At 34.1% G+C, this 27,452-nt stretch overlaps 2 protein-coding genes across 2 annotated transcripts; one reads left to right on the plus strand and one right to left on the minus strand.

Annotated features, from left to right (window-relative positions):
- Positions 1-635: 635 nt before the first annotated feature.
- Positions 636-25,128, plus strand: LOC124358504 (putative Ras-related protein Rab-33). Its single transcript, XM_046810799.1, has 5 exons — positions 636-733; positions 5,855-5,891; positions 11,011-11,130; positions 13,708-13,857; positions 24,057-25,128. Exons 1-5 carry the CDS (start codon positions 636-638, stop codon positions 24,273-24,275), a joined length of 624 nt encoding a protein of 207 aa, XP_046666755.1. The 3' UTR covers positions 24,276-25,128.
- Positions 20,911-23,041, minus strand: LOC124357836 (piggyBac transposable element-derived protein 3-like). Its single transcript, XM_046809903.1, has one exon. It carries the CDS (start codon positions 22,550-22,552, stop codon positions 21,185-21,187), a length of 1,368 nt encoding a protein of 455 aa, XP_046665859.1. The 5' UTR covers positions 22,553-23,041; the 3' UTR covers positions 20,911-21,184.
- Positions 25,129-27,452: the final 2,324 nt, after the last annotated feature.

The following is a 27,452-nucleotide window of genomic DNA, read 5'->3' on the forward strand; positions in this document are numbered from 1 at the left end:
TTCTTTGTTATGGTTGTATATGATTTCCTATTGATGCTGTATGGATTATTATTTAGGCCATTTGTTGGGAAGTGTTTACTTGCCTTCAAAAATTCTTCTCTATGGTTAGACATAATGTTTATCTCTCATCCTTTGCATAACGTTTATTGTCTCTCACATTCAATACACGATGCACTGTTGCTATTGTGATTACCATTGCAGTTGACACATTTTTTTACTGTGTAAATTCACCACTATGATATTTCAGCCCGCATTCTCTGCATATGTTTTCCCAATTTGCAAGGGGAGTTACCTACGGGAATACGGAATAGAGGAATTACGAGGGCTGTTTTCAAACTTCCGATGTGGTATAAAAATAAAACTAGGGAGAGTAATTAAATAAATTTATTATCAAAATTTAGGTACATTATTAGTTATTTTTCAACATAATCGCCATTTAAATTGAGGCATTTTTCATACCTGGGTACAAGCTTCTTAATACCTTCTTTATAGAAGTTTGCCGCCAGTGATTTGAGATGGGTTTTCACGGCGTCTTGCAGCGCGTCGTCTGTTCGGAAGCTCTGCCCTCCTAGCATCTTCTTCAGTTCCGGGAAAAGGTGATAGTCACTCGGCGCTAAGTCAGGACTATATGCCGGATGGTCAAAAACATCCCATTTAAAACCGTCAAGAAGACGCTTTGTCAAAACAGCACTGTGAGGACGGGCGTTGTCATGAATGAGCACTACCTCCCGGTGTGAGCATTTCCTCTCCTTTTGTTCTGTATAGCACTCCGCAAACGTTGTAACGTACCGCAGTATCCCTTCCGCATTGATTGTGGTACCTGGCTCTAAAAACTCAACAAGCAATACACCTTTTTTTAATCCCAAAACACGGTGGCCATAATCTTTTTATTGTTGAAAGTTTTTTTGGGTTTGTTTGGAGAGTTTGAATGCATCCATTGTTGGGACTGCTGTTTCGTTTCTGGGGTGTCGTACAGAACCAATGTCTCATCTCCTGTCTCGATTTTGATCAAAAAATCTTCGCCATCAGCTTCATAACGGTTCAGAAAAGACGTTGCTGACGCCATTCGCCGAGCTTTGTGGTCACCAAACAACATCTTCGGCACCCATCGCACACCAAAGTTTTTTGTAGCCTCGTACTTTCAGTCATCACTTCTTCTTCAGTAATTTCAGGTTTCAATATACACAAACCCCAGTGATTTTTATCTTATTGGCTGGTATAAAAACATTAAAACTCTTTAAAATGTACCCAACTTATTTGCCGAAAAAGCATCTGCACAAGTCACAGTTAGATTTATGCCTACTCATTTAATATATTTTGTCTGCCATAAATGGGTTAATCATTTTTTGTCTCTACTCTGTAAAACTTACATCATACGGTCTTTTGATCGATTTCGTTGTACAGCCTCAACACCAGTATTAGGTTTTTGCTACTCGATTGGAGTCCGAATTGGAGGTATTAGGTCTAGGATTTTGTTTTGAGACATTAAAATCTCACGATCTGATCTGCTACTACAAAATTTTGCCGTCTTGAACTCGAATCGTGAAAATGAAAGTTATCAATAAACACTAATTATAAAACGACCTCAAAGTATAAACACAAATATGAAAAACAAACTTTTTTGGTGACCTGTAGTATAATGCGAATAACCCATAATTTCGTTGATTGAGAATGATGAGCTACATTTATTAATAAGATTTTTACTAAGTAACTAAGATAACAAAAATGTCATAAAAACCCCGTCATGAACATTTAAACATTTAAATGTATATTGCTGTAAATATGATATAAATGTTTTAACACTGAATTAAAATAATATAATGTCAAATTGAGACAAAAAATTAATTCAGTATATATTGTTTTATTTATTTTAAATTTTATGATTAATAGTTATTATTATTGTATGACTTCAGAAAATGTCCTAACAAATTCATCATGAACATTTATTTACCATGTTCATATTTATGATCCAGGAAATATGTTTATAATTTTATTGTACAAGATGTGTCGAGTATTACTAAATAAAATAAACTTAAAACAACAAACAAAACCAAGGCATAGTGTTTTAAAGTACTTACATGATATCAAACAGGTTTAGAATGTAAAATAAATACGTTATTGTAGATGTGCATAATATAAACTATATTAGAAAATACAGATATTAGTATATAGAAATATAGATAAGCAAACAAAAATTTTTGCGAGTTTAGTTTACAACGGTTATACACATATTGAATTACTATTTAATAGTAACAACTCTTCAGGTCGTTTGCTACTTAGAAGTGTGCGGCGTTCTTGGACAAGATTGCCTTGCTACAGAAAAATATGCGGTCGCAAGCGAATGGATGCGGCTGCAACATTGAAAAATGTTAACTAATTTAACCAACAAAGAATGCAGTCTTTTATTTTTATATCCGCTGAATAAGTGGATCTTTATTTTTGTCAAGGTAATCGGTTTGCTTCCGTGAATTGGTGCAGATGTTTTTGAGCTTAAAATAAAAAACCAAGCAATGAGTAGGCCTAAGTGCTCGAGTAGCCTACTGTTATCTCATTAAATTGTGATAACCAAATCAAATTGAGATTTTGTTAGCATAAAGCACATAATACCTAAGTAATAATATTGTAAAATATATGTTCTTATTAATTTGATTACCTATAGGTTTCTTTGAAATCTTCTTTAAGTCTTCAAATTTAATATTTTTGAAAAAAGTTCTTTAATCAAAACTTTTTTTGTATCATTTTGTCCTGATAATATTCATGATCGGCTCTCCAAAAAACCATGCTCAGTCCTTTTTTTTAATTTCTGTTGCCTAGAATTTCATTCGTAAAGGGCAGCAACTTGAATCTCGGAAGTAATGAAGTCACCAATATTACAGTTTTACTGTGTTCCATGTTTGAAAATGGAACATGTAATACACCTAGTAGTTCACCTAGTAAGATTTGTATATGTGTGGCAAAATACTCCTGTTTCTTACACCAATTAAGCCATTTACAAGTACTATCACCCTGACTCTCGATGAAAGTGTTCGCCATTTATTTTTTGTCCCTTCTTCAAATGGTTTTAAAAATTGTGATGGTTTCCTTACAAATCTTCCATTATGTTTCTGTCAAAACTGGTGGGACTTTATTTATCAAGACAATTGTGGTTTTGATAGCGTCTTGTAATTAAACAAAACGGGTAACTATAAAGATTTGAATTCCGTCTGGTGGATACTTGTTGGATCTGCTTCTCTAGTTCTAATCCCAATTTTTTCTGGGAATAGAAAAGATTTTCCTTAGCAGTAGTACGCCTGAAAAAAGTTACGGTGTCCTTGATTTTGTCCAGTAAACGATTTACTTTATTTAAATGAACCTTCCACAATAAGATTAAGTGCATATATGCAAAACAGCCTAAGTGTTTCCTCTTTAATTTATTTACGATTGCGCTTATAATGCGAATAGCGTTATCTGTCGCTACAAGTAAAATATTATTGAGTATGTGAAATTCAACAGTAATATTTTTTTAATTTCTGTTTGTGCTTCCGAGTTAACGTTAAGTGAGAAGTCCTAACATAAAGTAAAGGAAAGATGTCTTACTTTACTTACTAAGAAGCTATCTCTAACACAACCTGGGGACCAACGGCTTAAAGGTGACTTCCGAACCACAACAATGGCCAGGCAGGCGGGCTGCTTGCAAGGATAGGATCGCTCAGCGGTCAGCCATCTAAGCAGCAGCCACGCTCGACGTTGCTTTGATCCGGTTATATTGCGATAACCGTTGTAACCGCTACATGTACACTACGCCATTGGCAAACTCATAGACATGTAATGATGTTTGCCAGTAATATAGATTTCGGTTCTAGGGGCATCTGTCATAAAATGAGTTTTGTAACTTTGAACATTTTTTTAATGTTCAATTGTCTGTAGTTACGATCATTTTCAACATTCAGTATAACTCATAACGGATGCCATTGACACATTTTTCATATTCAGCTGGGATGAAAACCTTAAGGAATGTGTTTTCCATCAGATAGTGTGCAGGTAGGGTTTTAAGGCGTAAATAAAGTCAGGAAACCTTCATCCTCTACTATAGAAAAGGATCGAAAAATCAGCTGTAATGAGTTTTAATAGCAAAGTGTGGAGATTCTTTTTCTGTGTCTTATTAATTTTTTCTAAAGATTTAAAACAAAATTTATTGTTTGCTGGTTGTTTGATGCCGTATTTTGGTACAGACAAACAAGGTGGTGAGGAGAGAGATATTTTTATATTGGGAATTCATTTGTTTGTACATCACTTTGGGGGCATTGCAAAGGTGCGCTTGGTATACATTGGTAAGTTAGTATAATATTTAATATAAACTGGTAAAGTTTACAGTAGACTGGTTTGCTGTAAATGTATCTTTAAGTTTAGACAGTATATTTAAAGTTAGTTTGTCCGCTTAAATCACATTTAGCTATTTTACTTATACTGTTGTCCACTGGGGAAGTATGATCCACAAATAGCTGGTTTTCAATTTCTTAACTCCATTCTAATGAGAAATTTCTAACTCCATTATATCATTATAATTTTTCATTTAATATTTTTCACTGCATTATACAATTATTGTTTAATATATATAAATTTTAACTGACGACAATGTAATATTTAGACTAGTAGACTATTTGTAATAAACGGTAACTGATGACGAGGAGCAAGTGAATAATGAATAAATTGAGTTTTTTTTTTCAATTTTCCTGAAACAAGTCTGTACACGTCGTTTCCATTTTGATAAATATATCGGTATATCTGATTTTTATTCCCCTATTATTTTACCCGTCCCTCAAAGCTCACTCCACTACGGTATTGGGTTTTCGTTAACCATAACCAGCAAAGCGTTACCAGAACAATAGTTGCAGTAAGAACTGTATAGTAGCCTCATCGCTTACACACGATATAGCCTCGGCTGTTCTGAAATAACATGGTATTGCTGGTAAACACGTTATCCCGGTAATAGGTTACCACTGAATACCGTAACCATTTTACTTGACACTAATGCGTTGTTTACGTTATACGTTAACTCCGCCTCTTTAATTATAGGTATTTTAATTTCTTTTTTATATGCCACCCAATCTATAATTGAGATACACATTTTTAGCCTTTCTAGTCATCCACTCATTATTATTATCTTGCATTATAACCATTTGTAAAATAGAACACAATTTTTATTAATCAAGTTTGAAATTATTATTTTTTAATTCAATATGAAAACATGATTAAAAGTTTGGATGGAGTTCGTAGCCTAGTTGTTGTTGGTCTATGGTTTAAAGTTTTTTTTTTATGTTTGCCAACGTCAAATTAGTCATCCAACTCTTACTCAAAGAGTGAAGAGTTGAATCGAATCTCTGATGATAAGCTGGGGAGCTTAAGAATTAAAGTGGTGGTGGGGTAAGTGTACGTGGTGAAAGTATAAATAGGCTTATCGATGACGTTTTATAGGCAGTGTAGACAAATTGGAAGAGAATAAACATTATCTTCTTTGACAGATAAGGCTGTAGTATTTTTGAATCTAGGCCTTGTGGGGAAACACCATTTTGAAACGTGTTTTTCAAACAGCCATTTAGTAGTCACTTTACACCTTATACCATTTTATTACCTCATTACTTACAATAATTTTATTTATTACCGTGATTCAGTTTTAAAATATGGATGTCCATGTGTAAATGCATAATGGAAGCATCAAAAAATAATACTGTTGCAACTTTTAGAAAAGATAAAAAAGTATTCAAAATAATAGTAGTTGGAGATTCCAATGTGGGTAAAACTTGTTTAACTTATAGATTTTGTGAAGGAAAATATCTTGAGAAACCAGAAGCTACAATTGGTGTTGATTTTCGAGAGAGGGTTGTCAACATAGGAGGGGTGAAGAAATAAAGGTAAGCTTTTCAAGGTTTATTTTCTCTTTACATAACCCTAACAGTACCTAGGGTAAGTGTTTCCGGTAATTTAGTTTTATGTGGTGGCTATTCGGTGCCTATCTAGGCCCTACTTGTTATTATGCAGTAAAAGTAGGTTATCTCAAGATTATCTTTATAGTGCTTATGTGACTTGGGTACTAGGCTATCTAGAGGAATGTCTTCCTTTTGTTCTTCAGAAGTGCAGGCCACCGAAGTTTGCACTGATGGCCGACGTGCAGGTCATCCAACGTGATCTGAAGTTTGTAACAGTACCAATCTGAAATGCCCTTGGCCATTAGTGTGGGCTTTAGCGCCACCCCGCACTTTTTGTGGAAGAATTAAAACATCCCTTGATATAGTAGGCCTACCTAAATTCAAGCTTATGAGTGTTTCTATTTACCAACTTATATCGCGTAATAACAAGCAAATTAGTTGGTGGCCCACGTGGCCTCCGTTTATAATACCAAAAATACCATGTTTAGTTCAGCCACTTCACAAATTTGTTGAAATTTGTTGTTTTTTTCAGAAGGAAATTGATTTAAATTTAATTTAAAAATTACAGATAGCCTAATTAAATTTTTTTGAAAGGCCAAAATTGTTTTGGCAGCAGCATAATAAGTAGTCACCATCTATTTGTCAGTGATCAATTTGTCTATACCCTCTTCGTAGAAGGTTTCTGGCACATTGTCACTTCATAGTCGGTTTCAAAGCGTTGGCAACCTAGCTTGTGCTTCATGTGCTGGGAACAAGTGGTAGTCATATGGTGCCAAGTCTGGGTGATTGAACTGCTCCCAACAGAATTGTTGAACCAATATTTGAGTGTCACCAGCTGTATGGGTTCGAGCATTGTCATGGAGTAACACAATTCCGTTACTGAGCATTCCTCTCAGTTTGTTTTGAATTGCCCTGCCCGTCTTAGTTTTCTTAAGGTTTAGCAATACCTTGCCGTATTAGTGATTTCACCTCTTGGGGAGAAATCAATCAGCAAAAACACCTTTCCGATCCCACAAAAGACAGTGCACATGATTTTTTTGTGCAGTCATTGTCGTCTTGAATTTTTGTTTCTTCGGGGATTGCGCCAAATATGTCGCCATGCCATTGGGTGCTATTTGGATTGGAGTGTGACATGCGAATCTAAGTTTTCATCACCTGTCACAAAAAGTTAACCCTTACCACGCGGCAAACGGATATATCCGTTATGCCAAGTTTTGACCAAAACACGGCAAACGGATATATCCTTCAAAGTCTATTTTGTGTTATTTAATAAATTGTAGTTGCCGTCGAATCCGCTAGAGTTCAAGGGAGTGTTAAATACTTGTTTCGAAAAGCAGATGTTACAGTTTGAACCTCATTGGCGCGTCGCAGTGGTGGGAGGGCGTGGCTTTGTCCCTTGTGGCGTGATTTAGCCTCAGTCTGCGGCGAACCATTACACGGTAAACGGATATATCCCGGCACGGCATATTTTAGTTTATAACGCTGTTTTGCCATATTTCCTTATTTACTGTTCGTGTTCCTGTTCTATTTAGCATTATATTATCTTTTTATTTTTTTATTGATATTTTTATATCTTTTTATTGGACCCCAGGAGTACAATGCCTTACCACCAGTTATAAAGACTTTGTCTGTTAAAACTTTCAAAAAGGAAGTTAAAACTGTATAGGTACCTTAATGATGTATTTGTTGTTTAAGTATGAATTTTCTAATGTAAATTACCAGCACGCAATATTTGCTGGTAATTGTACAGTTTTAAAAATACAAATTGTACTGTTATGATTAGTTTGACGTGAGTCGATTTGTTAGTAAAAACAGATTGTAAACTGAAATCCGCTCAAGAATAAAGGCCTTATTTATTTATTTTGTTATTACTTTATTTGTTGTGTCGTTATAGGCCTATATTGTTCTATGCAATTGCGAAATCCTGACGATTTTTTGTAAAATTTGAAAATTTGTTAAAAAAATGTAGGGGTCTGATTATTTTTTGTGATACTGTATTATTTTTTATTCCTAATAAACACCACTAACTAAAAAATAAATTAGAGTTGGTAAAAATGTAAAAAAAATTTAAAGTTAATTACGCGTTATGAGTCAAAATTGAAAGATTAATTCCGCGTGGGAAGGGTTATTCTTTTTTAAAAGTCAAAGCACTTCCGAGTCTCCTGGTTTTGTGTACGTCCGTGAGCATTTTTGGAACCCATCAGAAAACAGCTTTGCGATAAACTAAGCAGTCTGTAATAATTTCGTACTAAAGAGTGCATGAAATTTGTTGGTAATCATCAGATAACGTTGTCTCTGTGAATCGTCTGTTCTCTTGGATTTTTTCGTCAACTACCCTTTACCAGATGATCGGTGATGAGATGAGAGGCCGACTGCTCCGATTCTTCATGCACATTTGTTTGACCATCGTTGGACATTCTAAACCCACTTTCTCACCATTCCTTCACTCATCACGTCTTCCCAGTAAACATCTGGAAGTTGATGATAAAGTTCAGCCGGTTTCACATTCCTTGCTTTTAAAAAATCTTATTACAGAACTAATTTCACAATCGACGGGATCACTAATTTTCTTCAACATTTTAAACGTTCAGAGAAAACTGAAAACAACGTTAAACAAACTAAAATGGCGTGACTCGAAAGCCAGTGAACAAGGGACAATTAGTGCGCATGCGTGGAACATCGAACTGCGGCGGCAGTAGTTGAAACGGTACTTACTTTCTGAAAACGCCTCGTACTAATCCATAATTTGGTACCCTGATCTTGTTTTGGTAGTAGCTGCTTATTATACTGCAGCCATTAAAGAAAATTTTTTTAAAGGCACTAATAGTTGAATGGGCTAATTAATAATGCCTCCGGCCATCAGCGGTGACACTGATTATACTTTCTAAAACCAGAATAAATTTGGAATATTATACTTATTTTGGAGGGAGTTTAATTTTTTCAGTACAACTATTTTTTATAGGTATGCTACCACCATATTTTTATTTTATACAATCAGTACTATACTTTGTCTTACAAGGAAAAAATTTTTTAATATTTACGTTAACTGAAGTCCTGGTGAAGCAAAATGCAAGAAGGTGTAGCAGCCAGATCTGGTGAATTATATGCACGTGTTGCTTTGGCCCACTCGCTTATTACAAAGAAGTAATTGCAATGTTGATTTTACTACTGGAAGAGGAGATTACAATCAATGTTTTTATCAATAGATTTTATTGTTTTTACTGCGTAAAAATTAAAGCGAAAAGTAAAATTACAAGTATTTTTTCCGCTTAAAATTTGTCGCATCCAAATAATTTCATTGCTTTTTGTGATAAGCTCTGATGTCTTAATGTAAAGCAAATACCACAACTGAAAAGAAATATTCTTTTTTGTATTGCTGTAGACAAAAATGCTGATAACATTTAAACTTTTTATTTTATATAAATATTCGGTTTTTTTTTCCGTTAATTCACTTACCAATCCAATAGTTGAAATATAAACTATTCGATACAAAACCATTCATTTTTTTCTCGGTTTCCGTTAATTCACTGCCATTGAAAAAAAAAACTATTCGATACAAAAACCTGTCTAGGATTCCTGGATTTATTATCTTATCTCTTGGCGATAGGAGCAGCTTGGCGCGGCAGGCGGCTAGTCTAGACAGTCATTGTTGCGGTAGCAGTAGCCATGAACATGTTGCGAATTGCTAGTGAAGTCGATACCAAACAACGCGCTGTGCAGTCAGTTTTTACAAGTAAGAGGTATTTTGCATAACCCGAGACTGTGTGCTAATAACCATGAAATGTTATTGCAGTTAAGTGACAGTCAAGATCGTTGGTCGTGTTCTTAAAGTTACGTGTAGGGAATACAAACCAGTGCGCGCTGATACCTTTTTATCAGGCATCAGGCTCTCGTTTGGAAGTACAAGAACAATTATTTTGTTCATCTACTGTTGGAGCAAGGAGTACACCTCAGTGAAATCTTTGTGACGACGAACTTGACATGAACCATAATACAACTGTTGATTGGAATATGTATATGAACGAGGTATGTGAATACACACTAATGAGCAATAATGCAGTTATTGGTGGGCCCCAATACTACCGTTGAAATTGATGAGAGTTGCTTTGCTAAGAGAAAGTACAATACAGGTAGGTTTGTACCTTATCAATGGGTTTTAGGAGGAAATTGTCGGGAGATAAAAGAATGCTTCCTTGTGCCTGTTTCCGAACAGAACTGCTCGTACATTGCTGCCTATAATTATTGAAAATGTTGCTCCGGGTACAACAATTATTACCGATGAATGGCGTTTTGTACCATGGATTGGGAGACACCTATGAATACTTGACAGTTAATCATTCTATTAATTTTGTTGATCCCGAGACTTTAGCACATAGTAACACAGTTGAATGTTTGTGGGGTAAAGTCAAATCACGAAATAAGAAAACAATGGGGGGTACTTACCGTCCAATGTTAAACAGTTATTTGTGTGAGTACATGTGGCGCAGGAAATACACACATGAAAATTTGTTTGAGAAAATGTTGGAAAACATATTTCAATCTTCATGCGACCGCAGTGATCAGTACTATTTACAACAATAACAATTGTACATTGGTTATCCTTTTGAATTATAAATAAAACATATGGCGGCTTTTAGATGCTATTTAAATCACTTCATTCCAGGTATTTACTATTATTAACTAACACAATTGGCTAAAGAAAACCAAAATTTAATCTAATTTAAGTACAAACATCATTGGTAGTGAATTAACCGAATTCCAGACCATAAAACTAATGGTAGTGAATTAACAGAAAAGAACCAAATATTCTTGTTCATGCTTGTACACAAGTAATTCAAATTGCTGTTTTTGCTGTGATTTCTGATTGATAATAAATTTATTTCTTCACAAACTTTTAAAAGTTTGTATCTTTTTTAACTTTTATCTAACCTTAACACTCTTTGTTTGATAGTTTCCAAAAGTGTTTTAGTCATAGTTGCTCACTCTAAGTAGGCTATTTATTACTTTAGACCCAAATACAAAATGGCATTGTTAACTCACAATGTGTGGTATACAATTATTAACTTTCAATTGTTTGTATATTTAGTTAAATGTTTTATCACAGTTGCAGCTATGGGACACTGCCGGTCAAGAGCGCTTTCGCAAATCCATGGTCCACCATTACTACAGGAATGCTCATGCTGTGGTCATCGTTTATGATGTCACCAAACTATCTACTTTTCAGGTAGTCTACTAGTTTCCTAATGTTGACCATGTACGGAATAAATGAGGATCGGATTTCTTGAAAATTATGTTTTGAAACAACCTATTATATTAATACTATAGTCATGTGCAAATTAATTTTAATGAAAATAATTTCTGTTTAGAACAAAAATTTATTTGGTTTATTATTGAAATGTTCACATGTTATATAAAGTTTTGTACTTTATGTGAATCACGTCTGATGTGTATCACCTTTTTGTTGGTATTAACATTTCAAGTTTTGGCATAAAATACTGTGTTCATGCATGAATATCTTAAATGCTTGGAAGGATGCAAGAGTTTTGTTGAAAATCAGTATTTTTTTCTTGATAGACAATTTCCATGTTCTAGTTCGGAGAGTACTCTTTTTTGTAAAATATGGACATTTTTTCACTGCTCATCATTTCTGATATTGGTAACAAAGTTTCTCAACCTTTGTATAAAAAATAGACCAAAACGTTTTTGTTTTGGGTGCTTTACTGTTTGTTGTGAATGTTTGGCATTTCAGGTTCATTATATAACCTTTGTACATAAGACAACTTTGTGTCTTGGACTTCAACTTTCCTCCAAAATTATACTTTTTTGGTCCGAGACAACTGTTTATTTCATCATAGCAGTTATTAAAAGTAGTAGCCCAACCAGTACCCTTATTTTAACTATCTGTAAATTGTTACCTTGGGTAGGGTGGTAGACTCTTGGGTATAGTGAATAGTTTCCAGGTAGGCCAGTCAGCTCTCGGGATGGGCGGTTGGCCCTCAGATAGTGTAGGTTGCAAATTGTGCGACAGTCAGTCAGTGTGTTATTTTGTCATAAAATCCATATATTTTTTCCGGTTAGGATGCTGTAGGCATAAATAAGATATAACAGGATATGGGCTGGGTATATTAGAATATGATGGAAAGAATAGCTTAAGTACAGTACTCAATACAACTCTATAACACTGTTGCAAAGCATATTACCGCATCAACAGTAAGGGCGATGAATAGATGCCATTCTAACGCGCCTGTTCAGCCGACTAAAAGTATATTTTATACTATGATAATATACACTGTACTATTTTAATATTTAACAATGATTGGACTAGAACTGTTATGGTAATTAAGATCGTGTGTAGTAACATAAAGATTTATTACTATGTGTTGTAAACCTATTCAATGTGATATTTGCAACTTTATAGATAAAGGAATTTTGTATTGTACTGTACCCTCTCCTGAGTGGAACAAACTGTGACATGGACTGCTCTTTAGCTGCTAGCTATATTTTAATCAACAATATTTGTGGGTTGGATGAAGATGGGACATTGTTTCTATCAACTCACTTTATCATCCTTTGTATCATCAAACAGGAACACCATTGAAGAATCAATGGAAACATTTCAAATAAGCCAACATTAACTAAATTTGTTTTTTTTTATTCATGCACCATCATGGCGTAGTTTGGTTGCTAGCAAGTTTAGGTATATTGTAATTTTATTAGTGCAATGTAGAAATCACTGTTATTTAATGTTGTAGTTCATTTTTAACAGTGCTCAAGTGTTCGTGAATTGTTTTGAGTAAAAAGACATATCGTTTATCAACATTTTAAGTGATAAATGTTATTTTTGTCAAGTCATGGACTGTAACTAGCTCCTGAACTTTATTTAGCCCATATGTATTTAGACCTACAGTGTCAAATGTAGGTTAGGTCAAGTGATTTAAGGAAGTTAGTAGAAGATTGTGGTAGTAGTGGAAAATAAAAAATTATCAACTCTTTTCCTTACAGTGAACCTGAATTTAATGAAATCTGGGAATCATGTGAAAAACTGAAGTGTAAATAAATAATCCGCTGTCTAATAATTATTTGCAACCTTCTGTTGAGTCTCTATATGATGACTAACCATCCTACATGGACCTACCTCTCCACTTGGACAGTGGCTCTGCCTGAACATGTAGCATGATATTGATCATACAGCCTTACTTGAGTCCTTCCTTGACCAAGGATAACCTATATACCAAGTTGCAAGGTCTTACAGACCTTTCAATCAAGAGGTTTCTTACAGACAATGACACCATTTTGTTTAAGATCAACAAAAATTAATTAAATTATTTTTGTCACTGTCGGATCCTTCAATAATTATTGATTTATACAGATCAATCAATATAAAGAAATATTATTTACATAATTCAATGTTAAAAAATTTTCAGCTCAGTTTAATAAACCATTATCTGAAATTTTTGTAAATAGAATTAATTATTATGAAATAATGAAGATTTAGGGATTTAATCCTTTAATTCATATGCAGAAATTGTGCAAGGATGTAAGTAGCTACCTTAAGTATATGATATCCAATCCAGAGTTCAATTAATAAAGCATCTTTATCCTGGGTGTGTCAGTGCTATCGTTTCTGTACATCACAAGAATCTTGTGTTTAAGTGTAAAAATTCTTCTCTTGCTACATGTTGCAATCATGACAATAGAAAGTATTTTTTCACATTATTATCTCTAGCGTTTGTAGTAAGGAGGGAAAAAGTTTAATTTATAGTGATTAGCTACCAGTTCAACTATTTCTGACCTGTTGCAGAGTCTGCCATTGTGGCTGGAGGAGTGTGAGAAGCACAACTTGACCAATCAGGTGCCAAGGATCCTGGTAGGCAACAAGTGCGACTGTAGGGAGTCTGTCGCCGTCAACACCAATCTGGCTCAGCGCATTGCCGACGCTCACAACATGCCGGTAAAAACTCCTGTACTACTTACAGGGTTATTTTTGTAGTGTGAGTTAATTTGTTACTTAAAAAAAAAAAAACACCTTTTAGACTGTTTTTGTTGAACTTGACGGAGATTTTTTAAACACATTAAATACGGAGCCCGACCTGTACTCGGTCCATATAATAGGTCTAGTATGGCTTAGCTTAGGTATGTAACTGACTGATGCGGTGATGTGAGCCTTGTTGTTGCCTGGAGTGTTTGTAAACAAAGTTCCACTATTATTGAATAAAGTGATTGGTAAATGTTGGTTTAGTTTATTTCTGATAGTTTTTCGTAGTGATACGAGTTTTTATTGTATATTTTCTTGTTCATTGTGTAAATGAGTAGTTTTCGTAGTGATACGAGTTTTTATTGTATATTTTCTTGTTCATTGTGTAAATGAGTGATCATTGAGTGCACAAACAAACAGTGCGTATGATACGTGATATCCTGTCAGATTCTGAGGATGATTCGGAGGAGGATGATCCCATTTGAAATAAAAATAAAAGATCATCTGAGATTTAGTTTGAAAGAATCTTAATTTTATATCAAAAACACATTTATAGAATATTAGGTGGTTGAAAAATAAAATGGGGTAAATCCATTATTATAGGCCTAGGATTCAATGTTTTAAGCATCCAAGCGTTGACTATATCACTCTTTTGGCGTTGGTCATTTTCTAAAATTTCTAAACGTTTATTGAAAAGTATGCAGTTGCCTTATTTTCTAATAAAACCGTGCCATATATATTGTTTACACACAATTAAATAAGGATTATAACAAAAATATTTTATATTTCCTTACTTTGCATTTTATAATCTTGATGGTCCATGAAATATAAAGAATTTTCTAATATGTTAGTAAAACGTTGCACCTACTCAAGAAAATACATATATATATATATATATATATATAATTGAACATAAAATATGAACACATAGTTAGTTATATACAGTTGTTGAATATTTAGAAATACAAAAAGGACTATTTACACTCTTCTACACAATACCGATTGTGCTTATTCAGAGGAACTGCTACTGCCTTCCTGCCACCTCCTTTTTTACACCCCTCATTGGTGTAGAAAAGTTTTTCCATAAGTGATTTTGCAAGTGGTTGCACTTGGAATGTACTCCAGGGTTACAACCTGGACTCCAGAAACTGGACCTCCCTTGATTACAAACCACACACCTTCCTCATTTGGACTCCAGGAAGACAGTCCAGGTTCCTCACAGGTAGCAAGTCTCCTGTCAATGGGCTTGTCGATGTTGAGGGAATCAAGATCATATTAGTTGAAGAGAACCAGTTCAAACAGGTTGAGAAATATTTCCTTCCAGTACCTACCTAGTTGTCTGCCGGATTTAAGTGGTGTGAAAGACACACTTATTACTTCATCTACACAACCATATCCTGGTTGTATTTATCGATAAGGAGAGGTTTTATCCCTTCCAGAATCTTTTAACTTCACATCAATTTATCCTTTGCATGACATGCAGTTGTCAGAGAAAACTCTTTTTTTCACCTGCTCTCTGCTTGAACTTGACAGTGTAATAAAATTATACACAGAACATTTTTCATAACAATAATTAAATAAGTCTAGAAAAATTAAATTTTATAGTAGATTCTTCTTTCTGAAGAGTTTATGGCTTGTAAAAGTATGCTCCCTTGCCAGTTTCATTGAACTGTACTAAATTCCATCCATGGGAAGAGGAAATCCGTTTCCAGTTTACTTTTGCCGAAGTGTTGCTGGACAGTTAAGTGAGAGGTAATCAGTTAACCCTTCTTTTTTAATTACACAATGTACAGACCTTACAGTCATTCAGTACTAATCTCCTCAGATGTTTTCGTAGAAGTCCATGTGCTATCAACATTTCACCAGAAATTTCAATTTGGCAAGATTCAGATCAATGTTATCTCCAAAGAAGGTCTATGAATGCTTAGAATGGCTTAGTACTTGGGTGTTTTTACACAATATTTTTATTTTCTCTACATCTCCTTACAATTCCCTAAGGAGTTGACCGAATCAGGGTTCCAAACCAGTCAGTCTGATCTTAATTCTTTCTATTTTCCAGCAGGTCCAAATGCTTCCGAATTATGCATTATCGAGAATGAACTTTTAACAAAGAATATATATACTGTAGGAAAATTATAGTAAGTTTATACAAAATCCTATCAGAATACAGTATTTTATTTCGGGTGTAGAATAAATAAATTACTCTTCACTTACACTATTTTTACAATAATTCACAACTTGTTGAAACTGTCTAATGTTTTAATACTGCATTTGTGAAATACATCGGACATTGCATAAGCCCATAGTAACAGTTGAACCGACACATAGGTAGGAAAAAATTGCTTTTCCTACTTTTGTCTAAGGGGAAAGAAAAAATAATCAATCAATTGTACCTACATGGTCCAAATATATTACGCTCCCCATTATCATCGATAATTTGTTCTGTAGAAATGATTCCCTTGCTGACTCTGGCCATACCCAGGGCCTGCCTACCCATACTCTTGCAGAGTAGTTTGTATTGGGCTCATAGCTGACTGCCTACCACAATGCGTTACATTGTTACTGAAGGGCAGAAGTGATATCCAGAACCACACTAAAATTCAAATTTCATCTGTTATCTGAGAATTATAATTTTAAATTATTCATTAATAAATAAAAAGTTAAAAATACTTATAAAGCTTCTTAATTTTTTGTAATATGTTGTCATTTTTAAACAACTTTCAGCTACACCTGTTGAGGAGTAGCTGAAAGTTGTTCCAAAAGAGTACAGACGGTTATAGCCGTTTGATCCCAAAAGAGTATTGACGGTTATGACCGTCCATGACGGGGTTGCTAAAACAATCAATATTGCAACTGTTTATGCACTCTAGTGGCGTTCTTACATACTATTTCGACTGTGAAATGTTCAAAGTAATTATTGCTGTACGGTGCTGGCTCCTAGTGACGGAATACATAATCACAGATTTGCCGCCAAATGTTCTGTCATTTTCCTGCGCCACGTCCAGTTATAGCCTATACATGGAATCAAAAAACCCAAATGCTAAGGTTCACATCATGGACTTTCGAATTAACGTTATCAGACAGATACTGGAAGCACATGTTGCACCAAGAGAAGAGGCTGCAGCTGTGACACGTCCATTGGGCGGAGCCCAGCAGCCGCTACGCTTGTCAGGTCGCCATTTCCCCGCCCACTACCAGTAAAGGAAAATGGCCGAAGGATGCTAAAACGCTGCTTTGTGTGTTCAAATACAACACGGGGTGAGCGTAAAAGGAAAGAAACTGCTTATGAGTGCACAAAATGTGAAGTAGCACTTTGTGTGTACCCGTGTTTTGAACACTATCGTACGTTTGTAAAATTCTTAAAAAAAACAAAATGTATAAATTTATCAAGTTGTAGATCCAAAAAGTGCATTATTATGATATTTTGTAAGGTTTCAATACATTTTGAATGAAAACAACAAAAATTTTTTCTTTACTCCCTGGAGTTCATTAAGGATAATTTTCCTTACTCTAGTATACACTAGGTAGGATGACGGTTATAGCCGTCAGTACTCCCCAACAGGTTAAATGTTTTTAATCCCTCTGAACTAAAGATTTGGTAGTCAAATAATTTTGTATTTAAAAAAAATGTATTTTAATAAATAATTGAATCTATCATAAAATTAATTCTTCTCAACCTTGTATTCGGCGAGTAATAATTTTTTATGTGTGATAAAAAAAATCTTAGTTGATGATTAATTACCAAATACACCTTAATGTATTGCTATTAGTAATATAACACTTTAAAAAATTGTAAGTAACATCGGTCCAATATAACATTACCATTAATGTACTATGCAGATGTCTTGTAGTCACATTTCTGTTATCGGTAGAAAACTTAAGTTCAATATGGTAGTTAGTTGCCCATTACGTGATCATCATATGGCGGGTTTATAGATTGTGTGATATATTTCAAACTTTAATGCAATATAATTAATTATTATTGGATCAGCATTCAAATCTAATTGGACAGTCATTGATACACTATTATTATGATTAGATGACAATTGAGGAGGTCTGTGGTAAAAAGGCTGCTAACCAGAAACCATACTTTTGGGAAAAGGGCAAACAATAATTGACTTGATTGTACATTATTACACAAGAGTTATGGCTTCAAAATCTTCAAACAAAATAAAGTTCAGAATCTCAACTGTTATATTCCAAAAAGAGATATTTTGTTAAGTTAGCATTTAAAATATAAATTATTACTAAAAAAAAAAAAACCATTCATACGCCCTTTTTACAAAAATAGCTCTTATTCCAGATTTACAGCTCCAAGTATAACAAAACAGTGATTAACATTATCATTAATGATCTTTAACCCAATGGGGACTGCATAATAAAAGGCTAGGCTATAATTTTTGGTCCAAATTACTTGTAGAATGTTTTTATCTTGTTTTTTATGCCTGTTTTGTAACTTAGGTCTATTTACCTGCATGTATTAAGGAAATGTTTATGGTCAACAATTCATTTAAACACAATTTTATAATAACTATTATATTTATTACAATTAAAATTCTTACATTAGGAAGTCAATTTCTTAGCTTTAGTTTACTTCCTCATCAGCTTGATTGTCCACAATAGCAGCTGTCTCTTCTTCTTCTGTGAGAGAAACAGTTCCATTACGAGACTCTAGGAAAACGTTCTCAAACCATTTAACGTCAGTCTCATTAAGAAATCTAAATAAATTTTGTATGTCCTTTTCCTTAGCAGCATTAATTTTAACGTTATCAACTGGTAGAAGAGTTTCGTAATCAATAGAAACCTCACGTTTCTTAAAGTACTGAAAAGGGCAATAATCCCCAAAATATGAAGTTGACACCGGAACTCCTCCCAAAGGTGGGTATCAAAGACGACAATATAACATAATTTTAAAAGCCGTTCTCTTGGATGTTATTGGCTTCTGAAATACATTCTGAAATCCTGTAGCCCAATTTTTTAACAAAGGAATAAATGAATTTCATTTTTCAAGATAAATGGGCTGGGGTTGTTCCTTGCAGCTTGTAAGATTTCTATGCACTTTTGAAGATTTTTGATGTTCTCCTCAGTTTTAACCTTGGCCCCATAGACTCCGAAGTTCCTATCATTCTCTCTAAAACTGTGGCCAACAACTAACTGGAAAAATGTGGGTTACTGGAATCCCAAGCGAAGTTGCTAACCAGCTGCAGAATGTTACCATCATTTTATTCCTTTTTTTTTGTCCACTTGTGCTATCTGACAAAAGATAGATCTCATAACATCTGATACTTTCAACCTTTTCCTTAATAAAATCATACAGGAATGAGCATACACTTTCTGGATTTTTCCTTGCCTCGGTCTCTAAATAATAATACAAAGCACTGCTGCTATCATTATGACAGTGCACATTAAATAAATATACCCAAAGAAGACGTCTGTAAAACTGTGCCGTTTCATTTGTTTTTGGTAAAGGTAAATTTTGAGCATAATCAAACTCCAAAAATAAAGTCTTTTGGTCAATATCTACACATTTTTTTTAACAAATTATCTTTCATTGTCTTAAAGGCTTTAAATATTCTGCAATGTAACTCATACGGTACTTTGCATTTATCGTTAGGATTACTCTTAAGTTTCACTACACATTCCGAACAGTAGTTACAAACATCTGTTCGAGGGACTCGAAAACTATAGTTCATTTTGTGCAGAAAGAAGTGATGATAAGTTTTATAATGAAGTTTAAGAGCTTTACCAGTTTTTTCTTTGTAGAAATCAGTGAAATTGTTGTACAAAACTTTTGTATTTAGGTTAGAGTTTTAAAAATAAAGTTTCTTTGTTTTGTTCCGGGAGTAATGAGACTCACGTCTAGGGAACATCGACAGATGTGTTTTTGCAAGATCCCAGATTTCATCATCAATTTTGTGAGGTCACTTACTACGAGTCCCACGCTTCTCAATAAAAGTATCACCAGATAATACTTTTTTTTATAATTCTGTTGTTTTTCAGAAATTTGAAATAACTTACAAAGAAACTGCCTGCAAACACTTGTTTCAGTCCCATTGACTCTAACACAGTATTTCCATACAATATCTCTTTTTTTAGTAGTACCTATCAAGTGAGAACTTGCGCTTTGTGATTTCATCAATCCAGAGAGAAGGGCATCTTGATTTTCTTTCGAAGCGCAGTTAAAAAACTGATGAAATAAATTTTTAATATTTTCAAATAAATCTTCTTGGTCACTTCCTTTCACTTTAGTCCCACAGCCTTGCTTACAGCAGTTTAATACAACACAAAATGTCTTACTAGGCAGAGGCTCTTCAGATTGTGATTTGAAATTTTTCTCCACAATACCTATATTTTTTATTACTTTCACGGTCTTCAACAGATTGCCTCTTTTTCCTTCCTTACATTTTACTGAGATGTTTTCAATATTAGGATTAACACTCATGTTCAACAAAACTAACCTCATTTTACATCAGGTCTACACAACAATGATACAATTTTGCATGGTTGCCAACAGATACATGATAAATCGAAATAGACCATCTCCGGAAAAAAGGCGTATGCCCAGATAGGCCCTTTTACTATAGATCTCCTCAATTAATCTATGTAATTGCAAGTTACGAATTCACGAATATAATTGAATAATTTATTTATATTGTTGTATTGTTAGCACACTCCCCAAATTGTTTAGTGGAAGGATGAAAATAATTTACTGTGATAATATAATGTACATTGAAATTTAAAATCATTATTATTACAATATCTTGGAGATAGCATGTTCAGTAAAGTCAAAACTTAACACCATTCATGGATAATCAAACAGTCCACAGCCAAAACACAAGACATAAACGTGTTATAAAACCGCAGCATAGACTAACTTTGTTTGAACGTTCGCCTCAGTATGTGGAGCCAAAAGTTTACAACCTCCAACCAACAACCTCCTTGGCTCACTTAACCCATTAGTGCCCAGGAACGTTTTTTTCTCAGATTTAGATTTTTCTTTAATATTGTAACAAATTAGTCCTATATAAACACCAAATATATGTGTATTAGGCTCAGTATATACTTAAATGCTATATTATGAGGTGCCAACAAATGTGGGCACTGGGCATACATGGGTAGGGTCAAAGTTATTAAGCAATTGTTAAAAAATACAGAGTTAGTGGTTTAGGTTAGGTAAATAACCACTACAATTGTATCATATATTCTGTTTATTTTATTACAAAATATATAAAAACCATTAAGGATTAAGAAAAATTAAAAAATGTTACAAATGGCAGGACTATTTACATACATGTTGTCAAGTTCAGGAGTGAAAGTTTTCAAAGCATTTTATATGACATCCAACAAGACACTGTTTACACTTTTTCCATGTGTTCTTTCTACAGAGGCCACATCGTATTTGTGTCGGGTTAGTTTCCAGGACATGAAGACTGTTGGAAAGCCGCACACTTTCTTCAACCCGTTCTTTTCCAGTGACAGACACACGGGAAGCTCTCTGACGTTGTGGGGTATATTTCTGGAAGTATGTCTGCACAATATGTCTTATAAAGGACAGTAGGTCTTTGGGATCTTCTCTTCCTTTTGGGGTGAGCCTGTATAATTGCCAAGCATTATTCATTGTAGCATTTAAAAGGTACGCTAGAAGTGCCCAATACCATTTCCGATTTCTAATGCCAATTCTATAGGTTGATATATTCTGGTCAAGTTGATCAACCCCACCCATGTAAGTGTTGTAATTTATGATACAGGCAGGCTGTTGAACATCAACTTGACGCTTTGCCACACGACACCATCTCTTGGCCTTACCCATGGGCTGTACGCCACATCTTGTTGAAGCAACAGTTACAACATTGTTGTCATTATACCTTACCAAGGTGATACCTGTTTTTTGTTCAGTAAGTTGATCGTATGAACCTCGTGATTCCTTTTTCAAAACAGTTGCTTCCTTGAGTGGGGCATTTTCAACTCGGTTAGCCTTTATTGTGCCTGTAGCATCGTGCCCCTTTTCTGACAAATAATCTACTAGTTTTAAAGAGGTAAAAAAGTTATCCATATAAATACTGTATGTCTTGTTTTGAGGCAGCTCACTAAGGATATCTATTACAACTGAACCACCCACTCCAATTTCAGGGATGGTGTTACCTGTTTTCTTACCTTGGTATGGTTCAGCCTGAATCAAATACCCCAGGCGGGTACATACACACCAAACTTTGTACCCAAACCGTATAGGTTTCCCGTGTATATGCTGTTTAGCACCATGTCGTCCAAAGTATGGAACCATTGATTCGTCGATGCTTATATTTGCATCGCCAGGGTAAGCTTGAAGCCATCGTTCATTCAACATATTCCACAAAGGACGTATTTTGGCAAATTTATCTGAGACATCTAAATTTGCATTATCACAGACATGAAAATATCGAAGAATCTCTTCAAACTTGTTTCTTCTGCTCATAGCTTTTGACACAGTGTCATGATGAGTGTCCGGAGATAATTCCCAGTACATCCTCTTCCGTGGTACAATACAATATCCACTCAGAAACAATATTGCCATGAATATGCGCATTTCTTCTATTGAAACATTAAAAGATTCATTACCACTTTGCAAGGCATAAATATTAGTACTCTCAACAACATATTCGATAATCTCATTAGTTAAAAGTTTTTCAAACATTTCTGTTGGAGTGAAATCTTTTTCGAGCCACGAAGGCCTTTCAAATTCCCTCTCAGGCTTATTAGGAATGTCAACATTATTCCATGTTCTTTGTTTATCTGTTTTTGTCTTTTTTCTTGCATTTGACTTGTGGGAACTCGGTTTTGTTTTAATTTTTCTTTTCAAACTTGGGAGCGACTGAGATGGAAGGTATTGTGATTGATTTATATTGTTCACTTGTAAAGATTGAGAAGTGCTTGGTTCTGTAGGTATGTATTGTCTTTGTAAAGAGTCTGATTGTACCGATTTAAATGTAGACACAGTTGCTTTCGGAATTACAGTTATAGGTAATGAAGACTCGCCGCTTAGATTGTTATCAACTATGTCTTGTTCTGTACATACATCTACTTGTACAATACCATCATTTGTGAACTGTTTTGCCTTTAACTCTGCGGCTCCACGCAGTTGATTTCCTGTGAAGTGAGTGAAGTCGGTGTCGCCATCGTCACCGCTATCCTAATCACTCAATAGAGGGTTTTCAGGCGGTTGAATAAAAACATCAGCCTCCAGAAAGTCGACTTCATCGAATAAGGCAGTGACTTCTTCAACGTTTAACCTGTAAAGGAGCAAAAAATATTACATATCAACCATAAATTTATATCATGCAAAACAATAGTCTTGAATTCAACGAACTCAAAACCCACTGATCAATCTTAGTTTTACGTATTAAAAAAAATAAATGAATCACATTTTTACAGTTACATAGGCCTCTATTTTTACTACCCAGTGAATCATAATTTTACCAGTTTGATTCATGTTATATACCATTAAATAATAATAAAACACCACCAGCATATATGCCCAGTGCCAACATATGTTGGCAGATTGATGAAATAATACCCCTACTCTCTTGTGCCCACTGCCAACAAAAGTGGGCAGTTCACTTTAACTACAAATTATTCTTACAATTATTTGAATTTAAGGGCTAAACTATAAAAACATATTAGTTTAAGTCTATGTAAAAGCAAACATAACATTATGATTTTATAAGATTGTATTTGAAATATTATAGTATTACTTACCAGTTGTTTTGATCCATTGAGGTTAGAATACACAACAAAACAGAGCTGTCATTTGTAAACAACTGCCAACTACAGTACACCAGGCATGCTTTAGTGAGTGCAGAGTGGCCAACCAGACATATTCCAGCACCAAATTTCCCTCGATAAATTTTTAGTGTATTGTGACGTATTTTAAAATGCAGCGCCCACAAAAGTGGGCACTGGGCACTAATGGGTTAAGTATGCTTGATATGCAAAGTGAAACCATCGTCGTATTGGCTGTTGTTTGGTCGAGCCTGTCACCATAACATTCTGACTGACAGCTGGAAATGTGTTATTGTGTGTATCCGTTCCATAATGATAGCACTTCATCTGCCATTATTCACTTTCCAGAGTTCTTGTTATGATTAGTGCTGATATGCAAAGCTATATCAATTTATAAAATTGATTTAATTTGCTTTCAGTTGTTTGAAACATCCGCCATGTCCGAAAGCGAGGGAGGAACGATTGAGGCGATATTTCTGACCCTGGCCCACAAACTGATCAGACAGAGGCCGATGATGCCTGTTCCGATGATGGCATCTCTCGAATTGAATGAGAACCTCCACAGGGCAAATGTTATCTCCATCACCAGATCTCCCAAGCAAGCGGATGAAGTATCTGAGGCACCGTGCGGCTGCTAGTATTTGTTATAAACTGTGATAAATTATGACAATATTGTCAAGAGGTTTTTAATACTTAAGTCTAAGTCTTGTTACTTTGCTCACTACTAGTTTTTAGTTACCGTAATTGTGAAAGTGACGGTAGGTTTGCTATTGGAATAGGTTTAAATCGTTTTATAAAACGAACAACAATTTTTAAACTGTTATACTTTTGTATAAGCTTTTTATTTGTAAAATTTGTGTACCTTTTCTTTGTTTATTGAAGTATATGGGAGACATTACAACCACAAGCCATTCTCTCTCTCTCTTTGAACCTGATAAGATGCTTGTTTTATGCACGATTATCTAAAAACCAAATTTTTGCCATAAATATATCGTAACACATTAGGTCAGTCTATATTCACATATCCTATGAATGAAAATGTTTTACTGTTAAACATTTGTACATAAAAGCTTAAATTTTATCGTTTTTATAAGACTGTTAATTTATTTTTAATTAATTATCTAGTAACTGAATATTTGTTTAGTAATCATAAAGTGTATTTGGAATGGAATAATATTTTGGACAAATGTTAAAATAATGCTGTTTTATCTGTAAGTTTATAAAAAATATCTCAGTCTACTTCTTTTATGGCAGATTCTTATCGCGCAATGTTTAATTTTATGTATACATGTGTTATGTTTTATATTATGTATACTTTCTTTGGTGAAAATTTGTCTGCAATTCATAGTTTAGTTATACTCGATCTTTAGTACTCAGTTCAAAGAATAATTATTTTAATTACAAATCATCTTGTACCTGAACTCCTTTTGCTAGTTTAAATTATTATGTAACTATATAATTTATAATATACTTAATTTGTGTCTTCTGTGACCTTAATTTCATTATTACCCAAACCTAAGACTTTGTCACTTTTTTCCATAACAATGAGTTTTAACTTAGTATGAAATGTCTGGAATAAGCTATGCAAGAAATATTCTATAATTATGGTTCCCTTTAGTAAACGTAATACTAAACGTTGTAAATCAGAACTATGCCAAACATGTAATTACTAAGAAAAATTACATTTCATTCCTTTAACTTTTATTGATAAAGGAAGCAGATAAGAATGGAAATTCAATTAAGAATGGTTTTTAATCCTCCCCATTATAATTTAGCCAAATTCCATTTAATAAATCAATAATTACCTGTTCTGAGTTAGCACCTCAGCAAAGTTCATGCCTCAATATCGTAACATAAACTGCATTTTAAGTAGAATGTTTTGTTGCCAACCCACGCTTTTAATGGTTTAGTTTTGTTCCGAACAGTTCATTATGCATTATTTGGAAGAAAAATCTTACATTATTACTTTAACTATTTGATTTGTTTTTAAAAACAAAATACCAAAGATAAAATATTAGAGTAAGATTGCACTTACCCAATCGCATTTGTCATATAAAATTGTGACATTTTTTACTACGATTTGGTGTGGTTTACAATTTATACTATTAGTGTGATTCTTTTTCAAAATGATGTATTACAGTGATAAAATATGCTTTGTAATTAAGTAACAAATTAGTGTACGTTAACAAATTCAACCAAATATTTAGCCTGTATAATGTCTAGTGTAATTTTTAGGTGTTTTGGATTTTTTTTAAGAAATGTCATCTCTGCTGTTATAATGGTATGAGAGTGTGTCATGTATAAATTAAACTTTTTTTTCCTGACATCCAAAATAGACTGGTAACATATTTATGGTGGTTAGTATTTCTCGGCCCTTCTCCACATGTCCAGATATCCGGACATTAGTACCCAAAGGGTTGAGTTACTGTAAAAGTAAAATCGATATCTATCAAAGATTTAAACTAACCATATTATTGTACCACATTTAACAACCATAAATAAAGAAAACAAAATATAATAGTTGAAAGTGTTTTTTGGAAAGCGCAAAGTACTTTTAAAATTCACAAACATAGTTTGAAAATGCTACCTGTTCTTCATCAGCGAAAGCAAATGTTTCTGTAGAATCTACTTTAGTTCACAAATTAATTCAAGCTCGACTTTCTTGCTTGCTTAGGAAGTCCTATTTGTTGGAAAATAATTTCCATTGCTTTATGTGAATTTTGTTTAAAAAGCATTGTCTTCCTTTTTTAAAATATGGATTACTCTGTCAAAGATTTCTTTATCAACCAGATTAGGCTAGTAAACAAGTTCTTTCATATTCAACTTTGTATTGTTCAATGTAGTGTGACTCAATCTCATACCTCGTGCAAGTGCATTAAGTATATTGTTCCATAAATTTTGTTGTATTTTGCTATAGTTTTAATACTAACTATTATATCAATTTTCGGTATCAAGTGCAATCTTACTATGTATTAAAATGTAAGAATAGGTATATTTTCATTGTAAATGATAATTGCAAAGTATATTTTAAAATATATTAAGTATATAGTTATGAAGCATGTGTCAGTCTTTTAACCTATAACAATGTTTCATTAACCCATGAGAGGTTCCATGTTAGATGGCACCTAACAACCAGAGTTAGTCTGATGAAATTTTTTTATTAATGATAATTCCTTTCGACACTTCACAAATGCCTCAATGAATATATGACTCATTCTTTTCCGTTGAATCCAGTATGATTCAATCATAGGTACTACCGTGGGGGAGGGGGAATCCCACTGCACGCTTTGTTAGTTGCCATCTCAACATGGGATTGATTGTGTCAGGGTGGTAGGTATACAGCATCTGCGCACGTGACCGATTCTGTTAATGTTTTGTGTTAGTGTCAACAGAATATCTAGTTTGATATTGTTGTTTGAGTGTGTGTGTCTGTAGCGAACATTATCGTTGACTATTAATTTAATTTTGTTTATTATTATGTAACTGGTGAATAATTCAGATAGCATTATTCTTAATTGTATTAAAGAAGAAGATGGTTGTTCCCCGATTTACGGTATTGACAATGAATCTGATGCTCCGTCAGAGCATTCGACAAGATATGGACACTGAACAGTCTGGTGAAAGTGATGGGGAGCCAGAAAATTCAGCTCCAATCTTACCACTCTTCACATCATGTGGCTTGCTCATGAATGAATCATCAATATGTGAACCTACTCTGCAGGTCGCTGAGCCATCAAAGGATTCTGTACACGTCCAATTGCAGACCAGAAGACGCCTCTCCGTTCCACAATACGTTACTAAGGACAACCGTACTA

This window comes from Homalodisca vitripennis, chromosome 3, assembly GCF_021130785.1.
Source record: "Homalodisca vitripennis isolate AUS2020 chromosome 3, UT_GWSS_2.1, whole genome shotgun sequence".
Classification (NCBI taxonomy): Eukaryota; Metazoa; Arthropoda; class Insecta; order Hemiptera; family Cicadellidae; genus Homalodisca; species Homalodisca vitripennis.

Excerpts from the sequence above, each read along its gene's own strand:
- LOC124357836 (XM_046809903.1), bottom strand. The coding sequence starts at position 22,552 with ATGTTTGAAAAACTTTTAACTAATGAGATTATCGAATATGTTGTTGAG.
- LOC124358504 (XM_046810799.1), top strand. The coding sequence starts at position 636 with ATGGTCAAAAACATCCCATTTAAAACCGTCAAGAAGACGCTTTGTCAA. Across the intron at positions 5,892-11,010 it reads GGAGGGGTGAAGAAATAAAG|TTGCAGCTATGGGACACTGC; the intron begins GTAAGCTTTTCA and ends GTTTTATCACAG. Across the intron at positions 13,858-24,056 it reads CCGACGCTCACAACATGCCG|TTGTTTGAAACATCCGCCAT; the intron begins GTAAAAACTCCT and ends ATTTGCTTTCAG.